The sequence below is a fragment of the Notolepis coatsorum genome, assembly GCF_963971535.1.
Source record: "Notolepis coatsorum genome assembly, chromosome: 1".
NCBI classification, from domain to species: Eukaryota; Metazoa; Chordata; class Actinopteri; order Aulopiformes; family Paralepididae; genus Notolepis; species Notolepis coatsorum.
Window position 1 is genome coordinate 227,942,263 of NC_140165.1, and position 25,764 is coordinate 227,968,026.

At 44.7% G+C, this 25,764-nt stretch overlaps 1 protein-coding gene across 1 annotated transcript in view; it reads left to right on the forward strand.

Annotated features, from left to right (window-relative positions):
- Nucleotides 1–8,191: 8,191 nt before the first annotated feature.
- The window catches only part of LOC311224172 (solute carrier family 22 member 4-like), a gene marked incomplete at its 5' end in the record, with an annotated part of 32,438 nt that continues 14,865 nt past the window's right edge, over nucleotides 8,192–25,764 (forward strand). Inside the window, 5 exons of the mRNA XM_084309045.1 lie at nucleotides 8,192–8,581; nucleotides 9,567–9,670; nucleotides 13,123–13,277; nucleotides 15,197–15,371; nucleotides 17,080–17,206. Of these exons, the coding sequence (XP_084165171.1) occupies nucleotides 8,192–8,581; nucleotides 9,567–9,670; nucleotides 13,123–13,277; nucleotides 15,197–15,371; nucleotides 17,080–17,206 (951 nt within the window). The remainder of the gene's footprint in view (nucleotides 8,582–9,566; nucleotides 9,671–13,122; nucleotides 13,278–15,196; nucleotides 15,372–17,079; nucleotides 17,207–25,764) is intronic.

The window sequence follows — 25,764 nt, forward strand, 5'->3', positions numbered from 1 at the left end:
GTTTACTCATTTGTATGTCTGTATGCCCTGAAGAAGGCCGATAGAGAGGCCGAAACATGTTGGTGTTTTTTTAATGGTTCTAATATGAACTAAGCTTTTTATTAAAGCCTTTTTTATATACAAGAAGAGTGCCTGGAACTTCCTTATTTCTATTCAACTGACTTCCCTCATCCAAGAGCACCTTAAAAAAAACACTGGATTCACACCACAAAGACGCTGCAGCCCTCCTTCTTGTTCAAGGGACAGCTCCCTGTAACAGAAGGTGATACATTCCTTAGTGGGGATTTGATAAAAATAAAACTGTCAAAATGAGAGGCATGTGACCATGAGCTCAGGGGTAGGATCATTTAGTACAGCTAAAAGACACTATTGGAAACAATATTGGATCTAATGATTGGAGGTTGGAAAGGAAGGAGTGGATTGGGCGGAACCTGATGTTAAGCTCCACAAGAGGTGGAGTTACTGAAAACTATAAGAGTGGAAGCCCCAAGAGACCTGGGCAGATCTCCCTTTACTTAATGTACTGCCATTTTGACTCTGTACTACTGAGAATCTTTCAGTCACTAAAGCTATATGATTGTACTGAACTTCTTCGCCTTAGTTGTTTCTGAGCTGAGGTAATTATCAATTAGCAAATGTGAGTTTTTAAGACGAGGACTTATATTGTACGGAGTATCCACTGGCCTTCCTCCTCAGGGATTTCTTCCCAGGTGTCAGGATCCAGACAGCCATTGTGATGTAAGTGTTGTGATGTAAGTTCTTGACTTTTAGAAACTCAACTAGGCACGGGGAACCACCATTGACCAATCATATTAGGGGATCCGGATGCTGGCCGGCCAATAGGGATAGGGCCTAGGTATAAAAGCTCCAGGTTCATCACCTGGTAGAGTTGGGCAACCCCTACATTGTACAGGATCTGATCTCAGATTAGCTCTTTTCTTTTCTTCCCAGCAGGTGAAACCAACAGTATTTAAGTCAGCTTTGGTCCATAAATCAGGGGGCATGAGCAGAGAATTTTCTTTACCATAGACGTGCAGTGGCGTCGCGTGGGTAAAATAACAGGGGAAGCCAAAAAAAAATTATTAAAAAAAATATTATTCAATATTTTTATTAATATTTTTTTTTTTTTTTTTTTTTTTTTTTTAAAGTCAAGCAGTCACCATGTACACTACAGTATGGCTCGGCGGCCAGTCAAACGTTATTTTTATTTATTTAACAGATTGCAGAATGGGTACAATACAGTACGGCTCAATACACATTTACGATGAATTGAAAATGGGGGACCCTGATGTAAAGAAGACGAAAGTCTTTCTCTGGTCTGCATCCCCTTAACAATTGTATGTATTGAGCTGTACTGTACTGTACCCATTCTGCAATCTGTTAATAAAGTTTTCATTCATTCACACACAATTGTATAAGGGGATGCAGACCAGAGAAAGACGTTTGTCTTGTTTACATCAGGGTCATTAATACTGCTGGAGCATTGGTTAATTTTTGGTCCGATTTTTCCTTGCGCGATTTTGCGCGCCGCGTGGGAGCAAATTCGAGACACATTCGGTTGCAAAAAGGTGTCCCACGGTCTCCTCTATGGCCGTGAATATTTTCACGCGGATCGGAATCACGGCGCGCCCGTGGGACACTTTTCCGTTTCGGCGAGTTTATTCCACGCTTTCTGTTTTCCTTTTCTAAGCATTTTAGGGGCTACATGTGAATCAGTAAAAGTTGCGGGACGCCCAGATGTTTCCACGATAGAAAGCTCGCGTGGATCCCATAATAGGCTCACTTAATACAGCGTTTTTAAAATCACGCGACATTTTCAGGGTCGCGAGCCGACCTTTTCCCCTCGTTTTCGATGATGGAAGTGATTTAGGAAAAGCTTCGGCACGCCGAGAGGTCCCCGTGGATTTAATCTCGCGAGGATCGGGGCAATATTCGGCCCGTGGGAACAGTTACGGGTTAATACAATGTTCAGAGTGCAGAGGGGAAAATATGGCACCTGCCCCGCCTCCAGGTGGAATATTATGCTGAACGTCTTCCTCCCAGCTCCGTTTTAAACTTTTAGGGTGTGGCCAGTGGCAGTCAGCTCGAATCTGATTGGCTAGGATCGGATTTGGAGTTTGGACTCACTCTATAATGCTGGAAGCCTGGAGAAAGAGACCTACCCACTGCTTCTCTCCTATACTAGCTGCAGTAGTGAGCACAGTCTGACAGTGTGTTAGAGGGAGTGAGAAGGAGAAGAGGGAGACATAAAAAAAAAAAAAAAAAAAAAAAAACACAGATGCACAGATGAATGTAAACTATATTAAAAAAAAAAATATTTTAATTTTTTTTTTTTTTCATATTTCATATTTCATAATTTGATATGAAATTTATAGGGAGGCATGGCTTCCGTTGGCTTCCACAAGGATTCGCCACTGTAGACGTGTGGAAAGCACAGAGAGAAGATTTTGAACCTCAAACAAACTCCTCTAATGCTGTACTCAGAAATCTTATCCTCTTCTTTCCTTTTTCCTGCTGGATCCTTTTTCATTTAAAAAACGAGGCTACTCAGCTATCATGATTCTTCCCCAGACCTCTCAACATGCTATATACTCTAGTCCTGAGAGCTCAGTTGAAAGACGTGGTGTCCTTGGTTTGCTGGACTGAATGACTGTAACAGTTCTGCAGTACAGTATCACTGAGGTAACTGTGGCCTATCTATCAGTGTGCCTGACGACAATAGAGCAGGCAGGCCTGATGTAGTCATGGAACATGATTGTGTGCATTAGTGAGGTATGCACACAGGAGTGCAGACAGGAGTTGTGATCCCTATCTGCACAAGGTCACAGAACAGGAAGGAGGGAAAGAGAGAGAGAGATTGATATAATGACAAAACATTTATATTTAAATGTGTATTACGAGAATACTGATCAGCTTTATGTTTGGAATCTGCAGTTCAGTTTTGGCATTCTTATAATGGTATCATGTGTCTACACTTATTTCAGTGTGGTCTGTCTGTCTACCCCTTCAACCCCCCCCAAACAAGATAAAACAGATATTTACATTGGATTTCATAAAAACATGTCTGGAAAAAAATAAATCATGGATCCGCGCAAGTCTTTCATCATACAGTACATATTTATTGTGAGGTTCGCCTCTTCCCTGACCTTTGATTCCTGTTCCCTGGACCTTTAATTCCCTGTCTCCTCACCTCACCAGCCCCCACCCTCGCGTTGTCGTTGTTTATGTATTGCATTCCCTGCCTCGCTCCGTTCCTTTAGGGTACTGTGAGGTTCGCCTCTTCCCTGGACCTTTAATTCCTGTTCCCTGGACCTTTTATTCCCTGTCTCCTCACCTCACCAGCCCCCACCCTCGCGTTGTCGTTGTTTGTGTATTGCATTCCCTGCCTCGCTCCGTTCCTTTAAGGTACTGTGAGGATTCTGTGTTGATTGGTCCTTGCCGAACACACACTTCTAAGTCAAGTATCAATTACCTTCTCGCACCTGATGTGTGTTCTAATTAGCGCCCCAGTGGGCTTTAAATACCTCGATCTCCCCCCCAGTCCTGGTCGGGTCGTTCTCTATCTGTAAACTCCTACGGGAGATTCTCTATCTGTATCTGTTTCTGTAATCTGTATGCTGGTTCATCTTCGGCGTGAGACGAGGAGCCAGCCTTCGCCACCTGTCACCGTTTGCCTGGAGTGGGACACAGCCTGCGCTCTCTAATTCTCTACGGGAGGTATTCCAGTGTTCCACTCCAGACCCCGCGCAGACGCGCTCCTACAGCAGACGCGCTCCTACAGCAGACGCGCTCCACTCCAGACCCCGCGCAGACGCGTTCCTACAGCAGACGCGCTCCTACAGCAGACGCGCTCCACTCCAGACCCCGCGCAGACGCGCTCCTACAGCAGACGCGCTCCTACAGCAGACGCGCACCACTCCAGACGCGCATCGCTTCCTAATACTCTACGGGAGGATGCGTCTCTCCGAGCCGGCGCGCTCTTCTAGCCGACGCGGTACTACTCCAGATGCGCTACTACTCCAGACGCGCACCACTCCAGACGTTTAGCCGGCGCGCTACTACTCCAGACGCGCATCGCTCTCTAATTCTCTACGGGAGGATGCGTCTCTCCGAGCCGGCGCGCTCTCCGAGCTGGCGCGCTCTTCAAGCCGACGCGCACCACTCCAGACTTCTAGCCTGCACGCTCCTACTCCATCCCTGTAAGCAGCTCTGGCCCTCGCCCTGTCCAAGGCCTTAACCCTGTTTTCTCTGTCCCTGTCTCCAGCCCGCCTCCCCGGGCCTCTGTCCCAGTTCCCCTCTCCAGTGCCCCTGTTCCTGCCCTGTCCTTTGCCCTGGCCCTGTCCTTTAGCCTTAGCCCTTTAGCCTGCTCGCCTCTTAAAGGCACAGTGCCAATTTTCCCTAATTCTTGTTTCCTGTATTTTGTGTTCTCCCTTAGCCTTCCCCTTAGCCTGCTCGCCTCTTAAAGGCACATTGCCCTTTTTCCTTGTTCCAGTATTTTTGTGTTCTCCCTTAGCCTTCCCCTTAGCCAGCTCGCCTCTTAAAGGCACATTGCCCTTTTTTCCTTGTTCCTGTATTTTTGTGTTCTCCCTTAAAGGGACAGTGCCGCTTTTTTGTTTGTATTCAATAAATGCCCAGTTCTTGGCTTACTCTCATACCTGTCTTGTGTTGTGCGATTGGGGTCGGTTACAAACCATAACAGTACGACCCGACCAGTCGACGACCCCAGCCAGCGCAGACAGTGTATGTTGAGTTTGTCCTTTGTTAGCTCCCCTGTTAGCCTTTGTTAGTTCCCCTGTTGACTCCCCTGTTTGCTTCCCTGTTAGCTCCCCTGTTAGCCTGTTAGCTCCCCTGTTAGCTTCCCTGTTTAGGTTCCCCTGTTGGTTCCCCTGTTGACTCCCCTGTTAGCTTCCCTGTTAGCCTTGTTAGCTTCTCAGTTGCCTCGTTAGCTCCCCTGCAGCTTGCCAGGCCTCTACTACCAGCATGGCCCCAGTCTGCTAGCTTAGCCCCGGCTGCTAGCACAGCCTCTATGTTAATGCAGCCCTTGCAGCTAGCATAGGCCCTGTAGCTAGCCATGCCCAGGCAGCTAACCTGGTCCCTCTGCATGGCCTCCACTTTTTGTGTAGCTTTCCCACTGCTAGGACTGCCCCTTCAGCTAGCAAGGTCAGTTTTCTCCCACTGCTAGGACTGCCCCTTCAGCTAGCAAGGTCAGTTTCCCCGCTGCTAGGACTGCCCTTTCAGCTAGCAAGGTCAGTTTTCCCCACTGCTAGGACTTCCCCTTCAGCTAGCAAGGTCAGTTTTCTCCCACTGCTAGGACTGCCCTTTCAGCTAGCAAGGTCAGTTTTCCCCACTGCTAGGACTGCCCCATCAGCTAGCAAGGTCAGTTTTCCCCACTGCTAGGACTGCCCCTTCAGCTAGCAAGGTCAGTTTCCCCACAGCTAGGACTGTCCTTCCAGCTAGCTTGTTCTCTCATGCTGGTCCAGCCCTGTCTGCTAGCCTAGCTCCGGCAGCTAGCGCAGCCTCTATGTTAATGTAGCAGTACAGCTAGCATAGGCCCTGTAGCTAGCCATGCCCAGGCAGCTAACCCGGTCCCTCTGCATGGCCTCCACTTTTTGTGTAGCTTTCCCCACTGCTAGGACTGCCCTTTCAGCTAGCAAGGTCAGTTTTCCCCACTGCTAGGACTGCCCCTTCAGCTAGCAAGGTCAGTTTCCCCACTGCTAGGACTGCCCCTTCAGCTAGCAAGGTCAGTTTTCTCCCACTGCTAGGACTGCCCCTTCAGCTAGCAAGGTCAGTTTCCCCGCTGCTAGGACTGCCCTTTCAGCTAGCAAGGTCAGTTTTCCCCACTGCTAGGACTGCCCCTTCAGCTAGCAAGGTCAGTTTTCCCCACTGCTAGGACTGCCCCTTCAGCTAGCAAGGTCAGTTTCTCCCACTGCTAGGACTGCCCTTTCAGCTAGCAAGGTCAGTTTTCCCCACTGCTAGGACTGCCCCTTCAGCTAGCAAGGTCAGTTCCCCACAGCTAGGACTGTCCTTCCAGCTAGCTTGTTCTCTCATGCTGGTCCAGCCCTGTCTGCTAGCCTAGCTCCGGCAGCTAGCGCAGCCTCTATGTTAATGTAGCAGTACAGCTAGCATAGGCCCTGTAGCTAGCAGTGCCCTGGCAGCTACCCTGTCCCTCTGCTAGCCCCACCTTTGGTGTAGCTTCCCCGCTAGCATGGCCCAATTTTTTGTTTGTTGCCTTGTTCATGTCCCCTGCCCCTCTGTCTGTATTTTTGGGTCGCCCGGTGGCTCCCGTGGAGGGGGGAGTACTGTGAGGTTCGCCTCTTCCCTGACCTTTAATTCCTGTTCCCTGGACCTTTAATTCCCTGTCTCCTCACCTCACCAGCCCCCACCCTCGCGTTGTCGTTGTTTATGTATTGCATTCCCTGCCTCGCTCCGTTCCTTTAGGGTACTGTGAGGTTCGCCTCTTCCCTGGACCTTTAATTCCTGTTCCCTGGACCTTTTATTCCCTGTCTCCTCACCTCACCAGCCCCCACCCTCGCGTTGTCGTTGTTTGTGTATTGCATTCCCTGCCTCGCTCCGTTCCTTTAAGGTACTGTGAGGATTCTGTGTTGATTGGTCCTTGCCGAACACACACTTCTAAGTCAAGTATCAATTACCTTCTCGCACCTGATGTGTGTTCTAATTAGCGCCCCAGTGGGCTTTAAATACCTCGATCTCCCCCCCAGTCCTGGTCGGGTCGTTCTCTATCTGTAAGCTCCTACGGGAGATTCTCTATCTGTATCTGTTTCTGTAATCTGTATGCTGGTTCATCTTCGGCGTGAGACGAGGAGCCAGCCTTCGCCACCTGTCGCCGTTTGCCTGGAGTGGGACACAGCCTGCGCTCTCTAATTCTCTACGGGAGGTATTCCAGTGTTCCACTCCAGACCCCGCGCAGACGCGCTCCTACAGCAGACGCGCTCCTACAGCAGACGCGCTCCACTCCAGACCCCGCGCAGACGCGCTCCTACAGCAGACGCGCTCCTACAGCAGACGCGCTCCACTCCAGACCCCGCGCAGACGCGCTCCTACAGCAGACGCGCTCCTACAGCAGACGCGCTCCACTCCAGACCCCGCGCAGATGCGCTCCTACAGCAGACGCGCTCCTACAGCAGACGCGCTCCACTCCAGACCCCGCGCAGACGCGCTCCTACAGCAGACGCGCACCACTCCAGACGCGCATCGCTTCCTAATACTCTACGGGAGGATGCGTCTCTCCGAGCCGGCGCGCTCTTCTAGCCGACGCGGTACTACTCCAGATGCGCTACTACTCCAGACGCGCACCACTCCAGACGTTTAGCCGGCGCGCTACTACTCCAGACGCGCATCGCTCTCTAATTCTCTACGGGAGGATGCGTCTCTCCGAGCCGGCGCGCTCTCCGAGCTGGCGCGCTCTTCAAGCCGACGCGCACCACTCCAGACTTCTAGCCTGCGCGCTCCTACTCCATCCCTGTAAGCAGCTCTGGCCCTCGCCCTGTCCAAGGCCTTAACCCTGTTTTCTCTGTCCCTGTCTCCAGCCCGCCTCCCCGGGCCTCTGTCCCAGTTCCCCTCTCCAGTGCCCCTGTTCCTGCCCTGTCCTTTGCCCTGGCCCTGTCCTTTAGCCTTAGCCCTTTAGCCTGCTCGCCTCTTAAAGGCACAGTGCCACTTTTCCCTAATTCTTGTTTCCTGTATTTTGTGTTCTCCCTTAGCCTTCCCCTTAGCCTGCTCGCCTCTTAAAGGCACATTGCCCTTTTTCCTTGTTCCAGTATTTTTGTGTTCTCCCTTAGCCTTCCCCTTAGCCAGCTCGCCTCTTAAAGGCACATTGCCCTTTTTTCCTTGTTCCTGTATTTTTGTGTTCTCCCTTAAAGGGACAGTACCGCTTTTTTGTTTGTATTCAATAAATGCCCAGTTCTTGGCTTACTCTCATACCTGTCTTGTGTTGTGCGATTGGGGTCGGTTACAAACCATAACATTTATAGTGCTGAATAGCTAGTTACTTGTAGTAGTAAAAGTAAGTATGCATGCCCCCCCCCCCCCCACACTTGTGTAAATCATTTGCCTCACTCAATACTGTTGGGGTCATGTGTCTCAGTAGGCAAAGGTCTCTTTAATAAGTGATGGTTTCAAGGTGGTCTTCTGTGTGTCCTGACCAGACATACACACACACACGCGCTGCAGAGAGATGACTTATTACGAAGAGGCCACCTCGTTCCTGGGCGAGAAAGGACCTTTTTACTGGAGGGTTTTCTTCCTCCTGAGTTTGATGGCCGTTTCCAGCGGAATGAACCAGTTCTACATGCTGTTCGTCGGAGGAGTTCCCCGCCACCACTGCCTCGTCTCGGGGGCCAACCTGAGCGAGGCGTGGGCGGAGGCAATAATCCCTCTGGAGGTGGTGGACGGCCTGGAGGAGAGGAGCAGTTGCAGCAGATACAGGCTGGACGTGGTCAGGAACCTGTCCGCTCAGGGCTACTCCCCCGGCAGGGACGTCAACCTCACCGGGCTGGAGAAGGAGGCCTGCGTGGAGGGCTGGAGCTACAGCACAGACGTCTACCACTCCACCATCGTCACTGAGGTAGCTCTGTGTGTGTGTGTGTGTGTGTGTGTGTGTGTGTGTGTGTGTGTGTGTGTGTGTGTGTGTGTGTGTGTGTGTGTGTGTGTGTGTGTGTGGTGTGTGTGTGTGTGTGTGTGTGTGTTTAAAAGCATTTATGATCTTGAATAGCGTGCTTACTATGTCTACAGTGTGGGAGCATTACACCCCCACACAGGAGAGTTGTCCCCCATAGACCAGCTCGAGTAATTTTGCACTAACTCTCAGTAAACGTCAAGACATACTGAACTCTATTCACAGTGTTCAAGTTATGCCATACATTACTTTTGGCACAGACGTCTACCACTCTACCATCGTCTCTGTGTGTGTGTTTAAAAACACAAAATTCAAGAAAAAACGTGCAAGATTCACTTTTAATCAAAATCTAAGTTATGCAACAGCCTAAAATATTAATGAAGGGACGATCTAGCTTCTAGCCTAAAGCAAATGTAACTGATCTTGGACAGTTAATTCAATTGAACAATTATTTTCCTAAGCCGGATATCAGATCATCAAGGCTTTAACTTGTGATGTCATCAAACGATACCTTTTTTGTCGTTCCATTGACTATTAATTATTCACCAGTTTGTGGGCTCATACATTTCTCCCAGTCAAATCACCATGGGTTACTGATGTGTCATAATGTCCTGGGAGTTGTAATCAGTATTCACTGTCCATGGAGAAGCTCCAGGATCTGTCAGTCTCTTAATGACATCACCGCTAGTGTCTCCTCTTTCTGATGACTCGAGCTGTTCAAAATATCATGTCAATTATATTTTAGCGTGGAATGTCCATTTAAAGTCCCACTTCAGAGGATGAACTGCTGGAATAGTGAAAACGTAGGCTATATTATTTACCAGTTAATTTAATGGGTTCAAAAGTACAAATCTCTTGTATAATTTAAATTAGGTAACTTCAATTTGAAATTATTCTATTTACCTGCTCTCTCTGCTATTTTTTCTTTTCCTAGTGGGACCTTGTCTGTGAAAATGGTTGGAAAGTCCCTCTAACTATCTCAGTGTTGTTCACTGGCAACCTGTTTGGATCCTTCGTCTCAGGCGTCCTCTCAGATAGGTATTCCAATCTAATTTACGACGGTAGCACGACACACAAAACACGAGCTGACTTTATTCTACTTTTACACTGTGTTTCTTTTAAGATATTTATTTAACGTTGCCCAAATATATCAATACAGTCCATATTAAGTGATGTTGTGTTTCTTGTTCAAATGTAGCCAAGAGTAAAGACCCCAAAACAGCAGTCAAAGTGTATATTTTCAGCACTACGTTTGTTTAGCAATGATTTTAACCTCTTATCCATCCGGCACATTTAGCATAAAACGCCTGTCAATTGCATACCCAAAGTAATTAGCTATTTATTCTTGAACCACTTATAGCACATGCATGAGTCTGGTCTCTTTTGAAAGGAAAGGAAAGAATCACTCTGAGTGCTAATGTAATAGAGTTACAGAGGTTTGAACACACTGAAATAAAAGTTGTTTACTTGCAAACAGATGCTTGCAAAGAGTTCCAGCTGAGGTTGAAGCTGGAAAACACAACGGTTCCATAGCCTGAATTTTTGATAATTGAAAGTTGATAACAATCCCATGGAAAATGTGTGTTTTACACATGTTTTTCTCATAGTGGTACTAATATGTAATAGATTGAGTAGGGTGTCAATCAAACATCAGGCATTTTAGCTTTCCAACAATGTGTTGGTTGATCTGCAAAAACACAGCCTGAAGCCTCTGAACGTTAACAGGTTAAGTGTTATTAGCGAAATATTATCGTATAAAAAATCTCTGCGCATTGCACCATAAATCAAATGATTCATACATGAGAACAGGAAGCACTCATAACTACACTACCCAGCTCACACCAGCTGCCGACAACGGAAGTAAAAACTTTTTTCTTACAAGCATTGACTGGAATGTCGTGTTTATATCTCACGGGTCGAACAAACCTCAACGATATTGCCATAAAATACAACGTATATTGTTTCTTTACCTTTCTGTGAACGTCTAGGAAAAACGTGTCTCAATCCCGTAAAAATGGCAGAAGTAATTTACAGTATGTATTTACGCGTGATTTTTTTACGTAGCCTCTGTGAGCGAAGACGCTCTTTGATTGCAGCGAAGAAGAAAAAGACGCTCTCCGATTGGCTAACCCTAACTCTAAGCATAACCACGTCGAAAGAATGCCTAAGCATAACCACTTCGAAAGAGGGCCTAAGCATAACCACTTCGAAAGAATGCCTAAGCATAACCACTTCGAAAGAATGCCTAAGCATAACCACTTCGAAAGCATAACCACTTCGAAAGAATGCCTAAGCATAACCACTTCGAAAGAATGCCTAAGCATAACCACTTCGAAGCAGAGAATATATGTACAAGGCGGAAGAGACCCTTCGGAGCTAAACCAATCAGAGAGGGTATTTTCTTCTTCGCTGTACGCGGCCTAGCCAATCAGAGAGCGTCGTCGGAAACAGAGGCTACGGAAAAAAATCATGCTGTATTTACAGTAGATTTCATTCACAGTCTTTGCTGCCCTCTACCGGGCACCTGTTGGTACTACATCCAGATTAAGAGGAGATCGCCCTTTAAAATTATGTATCACGGGTGCCCCAGTGGCGAACCACATACTGTAGCACGCTCAGCCGCGACACAGCCGACCCGGGTTCGACTCCCGAACCCGTCGTTATTTGCCGAATGTCTTCCCCCCACTCTGTCTCCCATTCCTCCTCTGTCTCTCTCTACTGGACTGCCCAGTAGCAATAAAGCGATAAAACGCAAAAAAAAATTAAAAATCAAAATATCTTAAAAAAAAAAAAATTATGTATCACTTGACCATATAAAGCCATTTATTGGCCTGGCATTTTATATTCCATTTCATATTTCATATTGCATGTGACCGGATGGAAAAATGCAGTACTGTATCTACAAAAAAAAACTGTAAATGACCTGCCCTTTGTTCATTTGCTTAGCTTTTCACTATACTTGTTCTCAAGAAGTAGCTGAATGAGCTCAGTGGCATATTTTGGCTTTTGGTCATTGTTAGCATGGTGTTATCCACCATCAAAGATGGAAAAAATAACTACTATTAACACTTTCAGTGCCAGCAGGGGGCGCACGATTTAGTGCTTGAATGCCCAGCATACACAATGTTAGCTTTAATAACACCTAATCTATGTTTTAAATTATGGCTATGTGTCTAATCTGCCCGTCGCTTATCAATGACTCATTTTCAGTCAACATTGTCGAAGCGGATTGTTTTTTTCATTTCCGTTTTATAGCATTTTGAAAAGCCCTCGTTTTCAAGGAAAATATAAAGATTCCGTGATAAACACCCTGTACTGGAATATTCTAGAACGTTGTCATTTTTCGGCCTATTTATGAATCGTTTTCAAATAAATGCTAGATTATCGATAGTATGTGTACGTATGCACGCTGGGGCCGCTAGCTGAAAATCGATTCTCTTAGTTCCTGATCGCTCGCACAGCCACACAGCCACACACACACATAGGGGAAAAGCGTATATATCCGTGAAAACAGGTCTGATTATCCTAAGACTGGTAAAATAGATTCCTTACCTGAGATCAGATGTTATCCAAAAAGATCATTCCAATTCCTGATCGCCATTCCAAAAATCGATCGCTTTTATTGATCCAACGCTACATACTGTAAACACATATTCCACGCTGTTCTGATGGTCCACAATGAATCCGATCGGCTCGGGGTACATGCCTGAGAAGTAAAATGTGGATTCCGGATTTTTCTTTTCTCATCCATTTTCATTGAGTGCATTCCAAAAGGGTGCATTACCATCTGGGAGACGATAGAGGGCGGTTTTTCACATCTGAGCTCCTGATGGGGCTGGTTTACCAACGGAAGACTCCGTTGGTGAAATATGAATTCAGAGCGCTAATAAAAAAATCACACGCTAATTGTCGTGGTGGGCATTCAGGGGGCGGGCTGATAACACGTGTTATCACGTGGTGGGCTCTCAAAGTGTTAATAATAATTTATATTCTCCTTTGGTTCATTACAATTTACTCAAGCATAGTAACATACACAATATATCTGACACTGGGAATACATTCCCTGAGGTCCATAGATGTCCCTAGATACCATGAACATAAGCATAAGTACGGCGATATCAGTTTACATTTAATCATTAACTGACACTTGTATCCAAAGCGAAGTTCTGTACAAGTCAGCAGCTAAGGGTAAGTATGATTGTGCGTCAACAGTGTCAAACTTGAGTGCTTCAGTCTTGGGTGCACAGTAGTATAGACATATTACCATAGTAGGTAGTAATGTAGGCAAGGAAGATTATTTAGTAGCACAGTGCATAATAGTAGAAGACAGTACAAATGTATTTATTCAGATTGATTGAAGTTGTGCGTTTTTAGTTGTTTTTGTCTAGTCCATTGCATGGAGCGGTGGGAGAACGCTTGCTGAGATGTAAATCAAAAGCATGGGTACGTTCTGAGATGAAAACAGATGTTTCCTCTGTCCCTTCATTCAGAATTGGGAGGAAGAAGGTTCTTTTCTTCTCCATTGTAGCTACCTTCGTATCGGTCCTGCTCCAAGCCTTTTCTCCTTCCTACGAGGTCCTCTGCTTACTCCTCTTCACCAGTGGGAGTTTTGTCCTGTCTCTCAACCTTTCAAATTTTGTACTGGGTAAGACTTGGAATGAAAAAACACAAAGATTTTACATTATCACGAGACAAATGTTAAAAAGTGGATTATAGTGACATTACTTCTCAGGAACCAATGATCATGGACATTGAATGGGAACATTACTTAAAAAAAAATACAGATTACTGATAAATAATCAAATTAGTAACATAATTGATTGGATTATATTCCAACACAAACCTGATTATATTCCAACACAAACTTGATTATTTGATTACTTTAGGATTGTTTGGTCTCTTAACACATCAAGTGCCGTTCAGCAGGGGACGCTGTGGGCCGTGAGTGCCAGCGCTCTGTTCAATGGGATAAATGCCGGTGTTTTGCAGTGCTAAACCTATATTAAATATTATAGCTATGGATCTAATAACACTGTCGATTGTCAGTGAGTTGCTTCCGGTCAACATGCAAAAAACAGATAATTTTTTCATCCATACATTTCCGTTTTATACCGTGGTGAATACGAGCATAGTTCCAGAGCGATTCTGTGTAATCCCAGGGAACGCAGCCAAAACAGCGTTTATCTGCATTTCACTATAAATCATCCCATGTCTCGCCTGGATCAATGATCAATCTGAAATCAACGCTAGATTATCTGTATTATGTTTCCTCATGCATGCAAGAAAGAGTGTGTGTGTGGGGGGGGGGGGGGTCGTGTTTCTATGCTTCGATCGCCACCAACACGACACTGGCACACACACACGCCCCGATCGCGGGAAAAAATTATCGGATCAACGCAAGATTGATAATATATAGCCCTTACCTTGTCTATGATGTACTGCAAAAAGAATAATCCAATTATCTGATCGCCATTCCAAATACTCATCGCTATCATGTTTCCAACATAATCCAGCAATGAATATGGACGGGGGGGGGGCCCTCGTCGAGGCAACTGTGGTAACCGCTTGTCTTGCCCGACTGTTCAGACCCCGCCCCCACGGCCCAGATGCCAAGCCACATAGTTTCAAATGGAGTGCAATAGCGGCCGCAAGGCGTTAGGCGGCGGTATTGGCCGTTTGCGATCTCAGACACATTCAGGACAGCCTGCACAAGGTGCCTCAATGGATTATGAATGGCAATAGCAAATAAAATAAATAACGTCAACCACTGGGCCACAGAAACGTAGATCTACGTTTTCGGCAACTAAAGGGTTAAAAGTAGGCCTGCGTAATTGGAGGGTAAAATGGACAATGTATTCCAGTTTACAGACTGCCATTTGAATAATATCATTATTGTGTCGTTTACAGTCATAATGACGTTCATGTTTTTAACCTCACCATCAGAATGCCTTTTCCCTAGGGGTGGGCAATATGGGCAACAAGTGATATTGTGATATTTTCTTGCATTTTGATGATGTTGATAATTCACAATTTCTTTCAGCTTTCATGAAAATGTAATATTAATATTTTCTTCTGGCAGACAAAGCACAATATTCCCGAATTGGGTGGCGCTGTGTTGTGTGAGATCACAGGTTACACAATGACCTCATAGAACCCTTTGACTGTGGCGAGAAATAGCAGACAGAAAATTTATGAATACAAAGGGTTTATGATCTTGGATAGCTTAATACACCCCCACACTGGAGAGATGTGCTCCATGGATCAGCTCCAGTCATTTTGTACTAACTTTATTCTCAGTAAACCTCTATATAAGTTATGTATTATATTGTTTTGGTATAATCGTAACAGTGTACAAGAAGGACCCTGGGACATCTGACCCAGCCCCAGGTTTTTCCAGACACCAGTTAAACATATAATCAGAAACTACTCCTCGACCCTGCCAGTTATCTAATCAGTTTGTAAATGTATTATGCTTCTAGGGACATGGAGTGTGTATCAGCTATTGTTATATCTAGTCATATTTGTGTTGGCTCATGCGTGAACTTATTTTCTTCTTGACAACAGCGACAGAGGTGTTGAGTAAGTATATGCGTGAGCTGTATGCAGCCTTCGGTGGGCTATTTCTTTTCTTCACCTTCGGATACATGATACTACCTGGGATTGCCTATGGAATAGAGGAATGGAGGACTCTGATCATCATCCTGTCTGTTGTTATGCTGATCTACATCCCATTCTGGTGGTAAATTCCAGTAAACAATGCTACTTGGTTCATTACAAGTTTGGGGGAACTGAATCTCTGTCTCTGTTCATTTAGTAGCAAAGCAAGTGCTACCTTCGTTTTGAATAAAAGACAAATGCTTTTTCCCCCTGCATTCACGTCACATGGGAGGGGTCCTACTAATCACCATAAAGTACCACAAAGAACCACAAAGTACCCCAAAGTATACCCCAAAATACCATAAAGTACCCTACAAATACCCCCAAGTACCACAACATACTCCAAAGTGCCTGGAAATATACCACAAAGTACCCCAAAGTACCCTAAAATACCGCAAAGTATCACAAAATACCCCAAAGAACCTCAAAGTATATTTTGAACTGGAATTTGTTCAAACATTTTATACTGTTTGTTCAGTGTTCAATACAGATGTTATTACATTTGGAGATTATAATTTATAATATATTAAAATAAACATTTGTTTTGAAAATATGTGGTACTTTGGGAATGAGAAATGGACAGCACATATATAGTGCTTTCCTACCTGCACAAAGAGCTTTATAATTGCCTCTCCTTCACCAATTCACACATGCACTCGCAGAGCAATGGCAGCCAGATGCCATGCAAGGTGCTAGCCTGCTCATTGGGAGCAATTTGGGGTTCTGTGTCTTGCCCAAGGACACTTCGGCATGTGAACAGAAGGAGCTGGGATTCAAACCACTGACCAAACCATTGACCATATGATCATTAGTTGACCTGCTCTACCTCTGAGCCAGTTTTGTGGTACATTGAGGTATACTTTGGGGAACTTTGAGGTTCATTGGGGTATTTTGTGATACTTTGTGTTATTTTAGGGTATACTTTGGGGTACTTTGGGGTATTTCAGGGCACTTTGGGGTATTTTGTGGTACTATGGGGTATTTTGGGGTACTTTGTGGTATACTTTGTGGTATTTTGGGGTATACTTTGGGGTACTTTGTGGTATTTTGGGGTACACTTTGGGGTATTTTGGGGCACTTTGGGGGTATTTTGTGGTACTTTGTGGTTCTTTGTGGTATTTTATGGTGATTAGTAGGACCCCATGGGAGAGATGGTCGCTAAGGAGCTGTGCAATGGACTCCGATTTGTCCCACACTTTTTAACTTAACTGTAATTATTGTTGTAATTAATGTTATTCTTACAATGTGGCTGCTTGACGGATTTTCTTGTGTGTCTGTCAGCCATAAAGCATTGTCTAGTAGTTAAGAGAATATTATGAAGTTACCCTATTTTGAGCTCAAACAATGAACACTTCCTATGTTGTACTCCAACAAAGTTGTTCCTACTATCCTAAACCACATAATGTTGACTGTTATATTGACTGTTAGGAGGTGGAAACTCCAACATTGACTCCAATGATAAAAACCTTGATTCAGGAATAAAGATTTTTAAAGATGGTGTCCATTTGAATTAACCTTTTTTATTCTTAAGTAAGAAAAACGATGGTGAACCAATCACTGAAAAAGCAGGAGCCATGTGATTGTACTGTAATAGCAAACCGTTATTACGTTACTTTCATAATTTTTATACAAAATCCAATGTTATTTATAACTCTGTATTTCACATCATGGGAGTCCTTGTATTATTTGGTTTTCCCAAACCAGGCTCACTTTTTCATTTCAAGATGGTGGCCATTGGTGCAGTTGAATTATGTCCTTATCTTTGATCCCCCTCTCTTCTCGCATGACAGGTTAATTCCAGAAAGTCCTCGCTGGTTGATTAGCCAGGGCAGAGTGGAGGAGGCAGAAGCCATAATGAGAAACATTGCCAAGGAAAACAAAGTGGAGGCACCTCTAGTCATCTTTGATCGTACAAAGGTAGTGTTTGTTTATGTCTCAATGTAATTGTTCCACCTAGGCTATAATATGATGTTAACCCTTTCACTACCATGCTACAAATGGTTAACACTAGGGATGTCCGATATTATCGGCCTACCGATATTATCGGCCGATATCGGCATTAAAATGTGATATCGGAAAATATCGGTATCGGTTTTCAAATGGTTTTCAATTTTTTTTTTTTTTTTTTTACATTTCTATAACCTTTATTTACCCAGGCAAGCAAGTAAGAACAAATTCTGATTTTATTTATTGTCAAAAGTATGCATAATGTTGTGTTAATTCCACAACAAGAGATATGTAATGTTAATTACCTGAACTTTTTTTGGGGGGGGGAAACCCTGCATATATCGGTATCGGAAATTAAGAGTTGGACAATATCGGTATATCGGTATCGGTAAAAAAGCCAATATCGACCATCCCTAGTTAACACTTTCACTGCCACACTACAGAAGGTTAACCTTTCACTACCACAGTACAGGTGGTTCTGTTTCATGCTAGCTTCCGCTCAGCATCATAATGCATATATCTCGCTTCAGTGGATATGCACTGAATACATTTCAAAATGTACCTTTACATACCAACATCCGTCTGACCACACCCCCATCTGCTGCCTACATAAGCAGGGGTGGGGCCACACACTCATCTCCTTCTCAAATTTCATCCACACGCCCGATCTCGTCCGATCTCGGAAGCTAAGCAGGTTCGGTCCTGGTTAGTACTTGGATGGGAGACCGCCTGGGAATACCAAGTGCAGTAAGGTTAGGCCTGGTTCTCCATTCTTTTCGCTCCTCTCTCACGCGTGGCGAAGAGGGGGCTGTTGGGGTGGTCTTTTGGACCTCCTCTGGTAACCCTGTGTGCTTCCCGAGCCGCCGGGCCCGGTCCGAAGTAATGTTTTGTCGACCCGTAGGCCTGGAATAACCCTTTTTTGAAAACTGAAACACTTGTACTGCGGTATAGCCAGTTTTTTCTTGAGGGGTTATAGCAGGGGTAGGCAACCCTAGGCACGCGTGCCTGCATAGGCACGCGGGGGCATTTGCATAGGCACAGGGGGCAGCAGTAAAAAAAAAAAGAAAAAGAAAAAAAAAAAACATTATAATTATATATATTTTTTTATATTATAGTGAAATATTTTGCACTGTTGTCACATTTATCTTGTTGAAATCCTCCCACCGGTTCTTTTTACTACCACATATTTAATTGAGACCCTTTATTTGTTTATTATTTCAATTTAGCTGGAAATACATTGCTACATCATTCAGTAACATTTGCAGAGCCTTATAACAAAAACATTATTACGGTCACCATTGTGACCAGTGGGATTAATCAACAAATTTTATTATTTATTTTTCTATTTCATTGAACATTGCACATGTTAAAAGCAATTTTTTTTACTCAAAATGTGAGTATTACCAAGTCAACTTGTGTTCTTAAAACAATGACAATAAACATAGTTTTATTAGGTTGAAATAATGTGGTTGTGTACTTATTTTTCTGTTAACTTATTATGGATTGAAAACTGAAAACCTTAATGCACAGTAACTGAACTCAATATTTTTAAGTTTTGGTAACTTATTATTATAATTTTTTTTACAGTGTAGTCTTGCGATCAATCAAAACGTATTTACACGATATACCTCACATTCACCCTCCATTCACATCCTGGTGTTCTCCTGGTGTTCTCCATTAGGCCTGTAGGTGGAGCTATGACAGCACACGTACAGTACACACACCGATGGTGTGTGATGTGTCCAAAAATGAATGGGCAAATGTGAGTGAAATGGTTGCACTGTATGCAGCTGTTTGTCTGCATTCGGGTGACTGGAGTCCTTAATGATTCTCTTAGCCTTGCCCCTGCACCGCTTGTTGTAAATATTCTGGAGGGTGGGGAGCCCCCCTCCAATTGTGCGTTCGGCTGAACGTGTCACTCTTTGTAGTCTGCTTCGGTCTTGTGCAGTGCTATTCCCAAACCAGGAGGTGATGTTGCCGGTCAGGATGCTCTCTATTGTACATGAGTAGAAGTTCCTAAGGATCTTCTGACTGACTTGGAACTTCCTTAGGCGCCTGAGGAAGTAGAGGCGTTGTCGTGCCTTCTTCACAACACTGTCAATATGTGTGGTCCATGTCAAGTCCTCGGATATGTGGGCTCCGAGGTACTTGAAACTGTTCACTCTCTCAACCGGTGCCCCGTCGATGCTGAGGGGGCTGTAGTCCTTGACCCCCGACCTCCTGAAGTCCACAATCATCTCTTTTGTTTTGCTGACGTTCAGGGAGAGGCAGTTCTCCTGACACCACTGTGACAGGTTCTCTACCTCTTCCAGGTAGGCCCTTTCGTCGTTGGCAGAGATCAGGCCCACCACTACTGTGTCATCAGCAAATTTGATGATGGTGTTGTTGTTCCGCTGTGCTACGCAGTCATGTGTGTACAGGGAGTAGAGGAGGTGGCTCAGAACACAGCCCTGGGGGGCCCCTATGTTGAGCGTGATGGATGAGGAGGTGCAGTTGCCGGCTCTTACCACCTGGGGTCTGCCCGTCAGGAAGTCCAAGACCCACTGGCAGAGGTCATAGTTCAAGCCCAGGTCCCTGAGCTTGGCTATGAGTTTGGAGGGGACTATGGTATTGAATGCTGAGCTGTAGTCGATGAACAGCATTCTCACATAGTTCCCCTGCCTCTTGTCCAGGTGTGATGCTGCTGTGTGCAGCACATGGGCTATGGCGTCCTCCGTGGACCTGTTGGGGCGATATGCAAATTGCAGAGGGTCCAGGTTGATGGGGAGGGAGGAACAGATGTAGCCCTTCACTAGCTTCTCAAAGCACTTCATGGCTATGGAGGTGAGGGCTACAGGGCGGTAGTCGTTGAGGCAAGCGGGCGTAGATTTTTTGGGTACAGGGATGATGGTGGACTTCTTCAGACAGGTGGGGATGACAGCCTGTTCCAAGGACAGGTTGAAGATGTCAGTGAATACCGGGGCCAGTTGGTCGGCACAGACTTTTAGGACGCGGCCGGGGATGCCGTCCGGTCCTGCTGCCTTCCTGATATTAACTTTTTTAAAGATCCGTCTCACCTCATGCTCTGTTACCCTGAACACTGAGTCTCCATCAGCAGACCCCCCCCCCCCCCATTGCCGTGGTTTGTAGGCTGGTGTTGTTATTCACAGCCTCAAACCTCGCATAGAAGGAATTGAGATCATTTGCTAAGGAGATGTCACTGTTCAGTTTGAGGGGGGTGCCTTTGTAGTCTGTCATTGTTCTGAGGCCCTGCCACATGCCTCTAGAGTCAGCCTGTTCAAACTGAAGTTCAACTTTATCCCTGTAACGCCGTTTTGCCTCTATTACTGCTCTCCTGACGTTGTATCTTGCCATCTTGTGTTCTTCCATGTTGCCTGTCACCAGCCCGGTGTTGTATGCTGATGTGCGCACTTTCAGAGCCTCACGGACGGATTTGTCTACCCAGGGCTTTTGATTTGGGTAGATTTTAATTTTGGTGGAGGGGATTGTTTCTTCTACCAGAGTACAGACATAGTCAATCACCATTTCGGTGTATTCGTTAATATTGGCTGTGTTATCACGGAATACACTCCAGTCTGTGCATCCAAGTGCAGCTTGGAGTGACTCCTCTGACGTCACGGCCCAACGCTTAACCTCTCGCGAGACCACCGGCGTTCGCTTGAGACTTTGTTTGTACTTTGGCAAAAGAAAGATGGCGGCGTGATCGCTTTTACCGAATGGACTAAGAGCCTGTGACTTGTACCCATTCTTAAATTGCGAGTATACATGGTCTAATATGTTCTCGCCTCTGGTGGGACAGGTCACATGCTGATAGAAATTCGGCAACACCTTTTTAAGACGCGCGCTGTTGAAATCACCCAGAACCAAAATGGCAGCGTCAACATTAGCTGTCTGGAGTTTGTTTACCTCGTCGTGAAGTTTTGAAAGTGCGACCCCAGTGTTCGCGTGTGGTGGAATGTACACGATCAGAAAGGCAGCCATCAGTGCAGCGCCAGTTCTGTGGAGTTCTGACTTGTTAAGCTTGTTGTTAGGTTAGGTGCTAATGTTGTGCTAGCGTTTTAGCATGGCTATCGTACATAGCGCGATCAATATAACTCGCTATTGATTGTTTGTACTAATAACTAGTTGTTAATGCTAGTAGCGCGATCAATATAACTCGCTATTGATTGTTTGTACTAGTAACTAATGGTTAATGCTAGTAGAATAGACACAACGTGAGGGCGTATACTATATACTCCAACGCCTATATGTAGAACATGGTACAGTAAGTGGGGAGTGTAAACATTTATAGTTAAAGACAGTAGAGCTTGAGTACTTTCGATAGGGCTTTGATTCAAACCGGTGCATGAGATGAGGTTCTATATGTAGAACATGGTACAGTAAGTGGGGAGTGTAAACAGTGATTCAAACCCCCTCAATGTACAGTGATTGATAATACCTAGCTGCATCAGATAATACCTACCTGCATCAATATACGCCGCACTATATACTATATACTCCAACGCCTATATGTAGAACATGGTACAGTAAGTGGGGAGTGTACACATTTATAGTTAAAGACAGTATAGAGCTTGAGTACTTTCGATAGGGCTTTGATTCAAACCGTTGCATGAGATGAGGTTCTATATGTAGAACATGGTACAGTAAGTGGGGAGTGTAAACAGTGATTCAAACCCCCTCAATGTACAGTGATTGATAATACCTAGCTGCATCAGATAATACCTACTGTACCTGCATCAATATACGCCGCGCTATATACTATATACTCCAACGCCTATATGTAGTACATGGTACAGTAAGTGGGGAGTGTAAACAGTGATTCAAACCCCCTCAATGTACAGTTTCTGACAGCTGGGCTGTGTTGTCACGCGAAATAACGTTATGAATAAAACGTGAAATAACATTATATAACGTTATGTTATATAACGTTACAATGTACAGTTTCTGACAGCTGGGCTGTGTTGTCACGCGAAATAACGTTATGAGTGAATCTGGTAGTTGTTTTGATAAATATGTATTCTACGGATTCGAACATAACATTACATTTCCGCGATTAGCCTCGCGCGGCGTGTGAGTGCCGTCAAAAAGAAAATGCGCATGCGCGCGTTACCGGCGTGCAGGGAAAACGAGCGTAGAGGGCTGGCCGATCGCTGGCCAATCAGAGAAACGCGGAAGGACATGTTGGTTGCCCAAAGTATTCACGCGGCCGGGGCGTCTGTTCAGCAGTGGTCTTTGATGGAGATCTGGGGGAAATAGCGTGAACCTCAGCACACGTTACGTTTTCCTACGAAACTCCTTGCTGTCAGGTGAAAAGAAGCAGCTGGCAACTCCACATGTATCGGAGGAGGCAGTCTACACGAGGGGTTGCCAATAGGCGGCCCACGGGCCACATCATAATTTGGCCTGGCAAAGTTAGATTAATAAATGTTTCTAAATGTTCAGTTGCTATTGCATGCACTCATCTGTGTTTCACTACACACATGAGTGCATGCTTACCAACTGTCCGTCTGCAACACTACTATCACCGACATCTAAGAAGGGAGATCCCCACTTGAATGGGCCCTTCTAATGTTTCTCTCCTCCACATTGCCTGTGGTGCATTTTTTCCTATTGCTAGGTTTTAGTGAGTTTTTCCTTACCTTCGCGTGGGGTACGTCTGGAAGTGTTCGCATTGCATTCATTTATTTTGCATTTATTTTAAATTTGTTGGACCTTATGGTGTTCTTGTTTTGTTTCTTGACTTATTGTGATGTTTCTTCTTGACTTGTTTAACACAATGAACAACGTATATATCCGTGTTTCGATTCCACCCGTTGTGGACAGAAGCACGGATAAATCCTTGGCAAGTTGTTATTGCTTTTATTCCATTTTAATAACCTATTCAAGGTCGCCGAGCGTCACTGCAGATATACCCTACTCTTTGAATTCGAGAAGGTGCAATACCGGCCAGATCCTCTTAGGGGCGCTATCGCGATAATGCAGTGTTCCCTGTGGCCGAACGGTGGACTATTATTTTTTTTACTTTCAATGGAGTTTTATGTTAGCTCGATTCTGGATCTGCAGCCTGTAGCTTGGATTACGTTTTGCATCGCAGATTTCACCATGCAATAAGGGGATTTATCATCAGCCAATGGACATATCGATCTACCAGATGGCGATCGATAACGGGGAAATGCTCGGGGGGATCCCACCGGACCACGGTAAGATATTTTCACGTAAAGTACATCCCGATCGGTTATTGTTAACACTTTGATCGCCATTGTTCAAATTCATAATTTACCATCCCTAGCCAGCTCTATTTGTCTATGGAGAAGTTCCCCTTCTTTGCAGGGCTATAACTTTTTAAATTCTATTGCTAAAGTGCCATTATTATGGCCCATTCAATGTCCTATATCCATTGTTCAGGGTGTAGCAACGATATACTTTTTCATTCACATATTCATACTAAAATATGGTCTAAAGCAGGGGTGGGCAACTTTGTATATGGTGAGGGCCACAAAATGTCCACAATCAATCTGGGGGGCCGCATTGTTTATCGGCAGTCCCGCCAGTAGTACCCCATCACTCAAATAGCCCATAATAGTCACAGATGTGATAAATAAGGTATATAAACAATTATAATTTGTTGTAACTTTGTTTTTATTCCATTTCAAATGCATTTAGTAATGCAATTTCAACTTCATGAATTTATAAACAGCTGAATTTAAAAGTATTGCTGTAACCCCAAATATATACAAAAATGATCAATTATAATTAAGGCTTCTAATAAAATTAATTTATGAACTTAAAGCCCACTGCTCAACAAACACAAAGCAGCATTCCTGCTGCATTTCACTACAACAGTAAATCAAAAGTGCAATAATAAATTATTTTGTTAAATGTATAAACTTTTATCCTGCTACTAAACAAAACATTATAACACTGAAATGCATGTTATGGATATGAAGCACTCAGGGATGTTTTGTTTAGTAGCAGGATACAAGTTTATACATTTAACAAAATCATTTATTATTTCACTTTTGATTTACTGTTGTAGTGAAATGCAGCAGGAATGCTGCTTTGTGTTTGTGTTATTAGTGTTATCTGAACACTACAAAAGTAAACAAGTAAAGTGCAAGTAAAGTAAAGTGCAATACTACATGCCTCCCATTGACCCTTTATCAAACTGGCATGACATTCACCCTCGCCCCACAGTGGGTCAATAATGGTTATAATAATAATAATAATAATAATAATGGTCCCCTCTCTACACCTCTCCATCATCTCCCCCCCCCCCCCCTCTCTACACCTCTTCATCATCTCTCCCCCCCCTCTCTACACCTCTTCATCATCTCCTTCCCCCCCTCTACACCTCTTCATCATCTCCTCCCCCCCCTGTCTTTAATGAGACACTTGTGGTCTCTCCATTTGGCGCACAATAGCAGGAATGTCAACTTCAATGTTTGTGCATGCAATCTGTATCAGATGAAATAATGTTTCATCCGACAGCCTGTTTCTCTCCTTTGACTTGATGTGCTTCATGTTTGAGAAATTGCTCTCACGTATGTATGTGCTCCCAAACATACTGGCCATAGAGAGGGCAAAGTCCCTGAGGAGTGGGAAGCGGTGCTCAGGTAGCAGTTTCCAAAACGAAATTCCCCTCTCATTTCTCTTTGCTTGAAAAAAAGGATCTGACTGTAGCTCGCACAGTTCAAGCTGCAACGGTGGGGGCTGCTCTGACACCGTAGCGGTGAGGGGGCCGGCAAACAGCGCTATCCGTGACTGCATGCCGTTGAAATCTTCAAACCGATCATTGAATTGCATTTGCAGTGTTTCAATGTCGCTCCTGTACTTTCCGACGGCTCAGCCATCGGATTTCTGTGTGTAGCTGCAAGTCGCCATAATCAGTGTCCATCTCTTCCAAAAAGGAGACAAACTTTCTATGGTTTAGTGACCTGTTGCCTCCACGAATTAGATTGGTAACCTTGGTAACCAAATCCATAACATGGCTGTATTCAAACTTCTTGGCACAGAGAGCCTCCTATATCAGATAAAAAAAAAGAAAAACGATTTAACGACTCTCGCATATAATTTGACTACACTCGACTCGCATTGGTCATTATAGTGACGCACAATAGATGGAAATTATGTTAGCGAACTTACCTGATGTATAATGCAGTGCAGCATTGGACACTCAACGCCACTCTGCCTTAGAAGCCCGGCGAATCCATCGGTAACAACAGCCGACAGTTTATCAAAACCCCCATATTGCTGCACGGCACTTTCAACAGCGTTGAATATGTGCACACTAGGGCTGACCCCTATTAGTCAAATAGTCGACTAATCGATCGAAAGGAGCCATAGTTGTCTGCCAACTCTTCTTAGTCGAATACAATACAAAAAAATTTAAAAATAAAAAAATAAAAAAATAAAAAAAATAAAAAAATATTATAATTTTTTTTTTTTTTTTATATATTGGCCTGGGGCCGCATGGAACGTCGGTGAGGGCCGCATGCGGCCCGCGGGCCGCCAGTTGCCCCTCCCTGGTC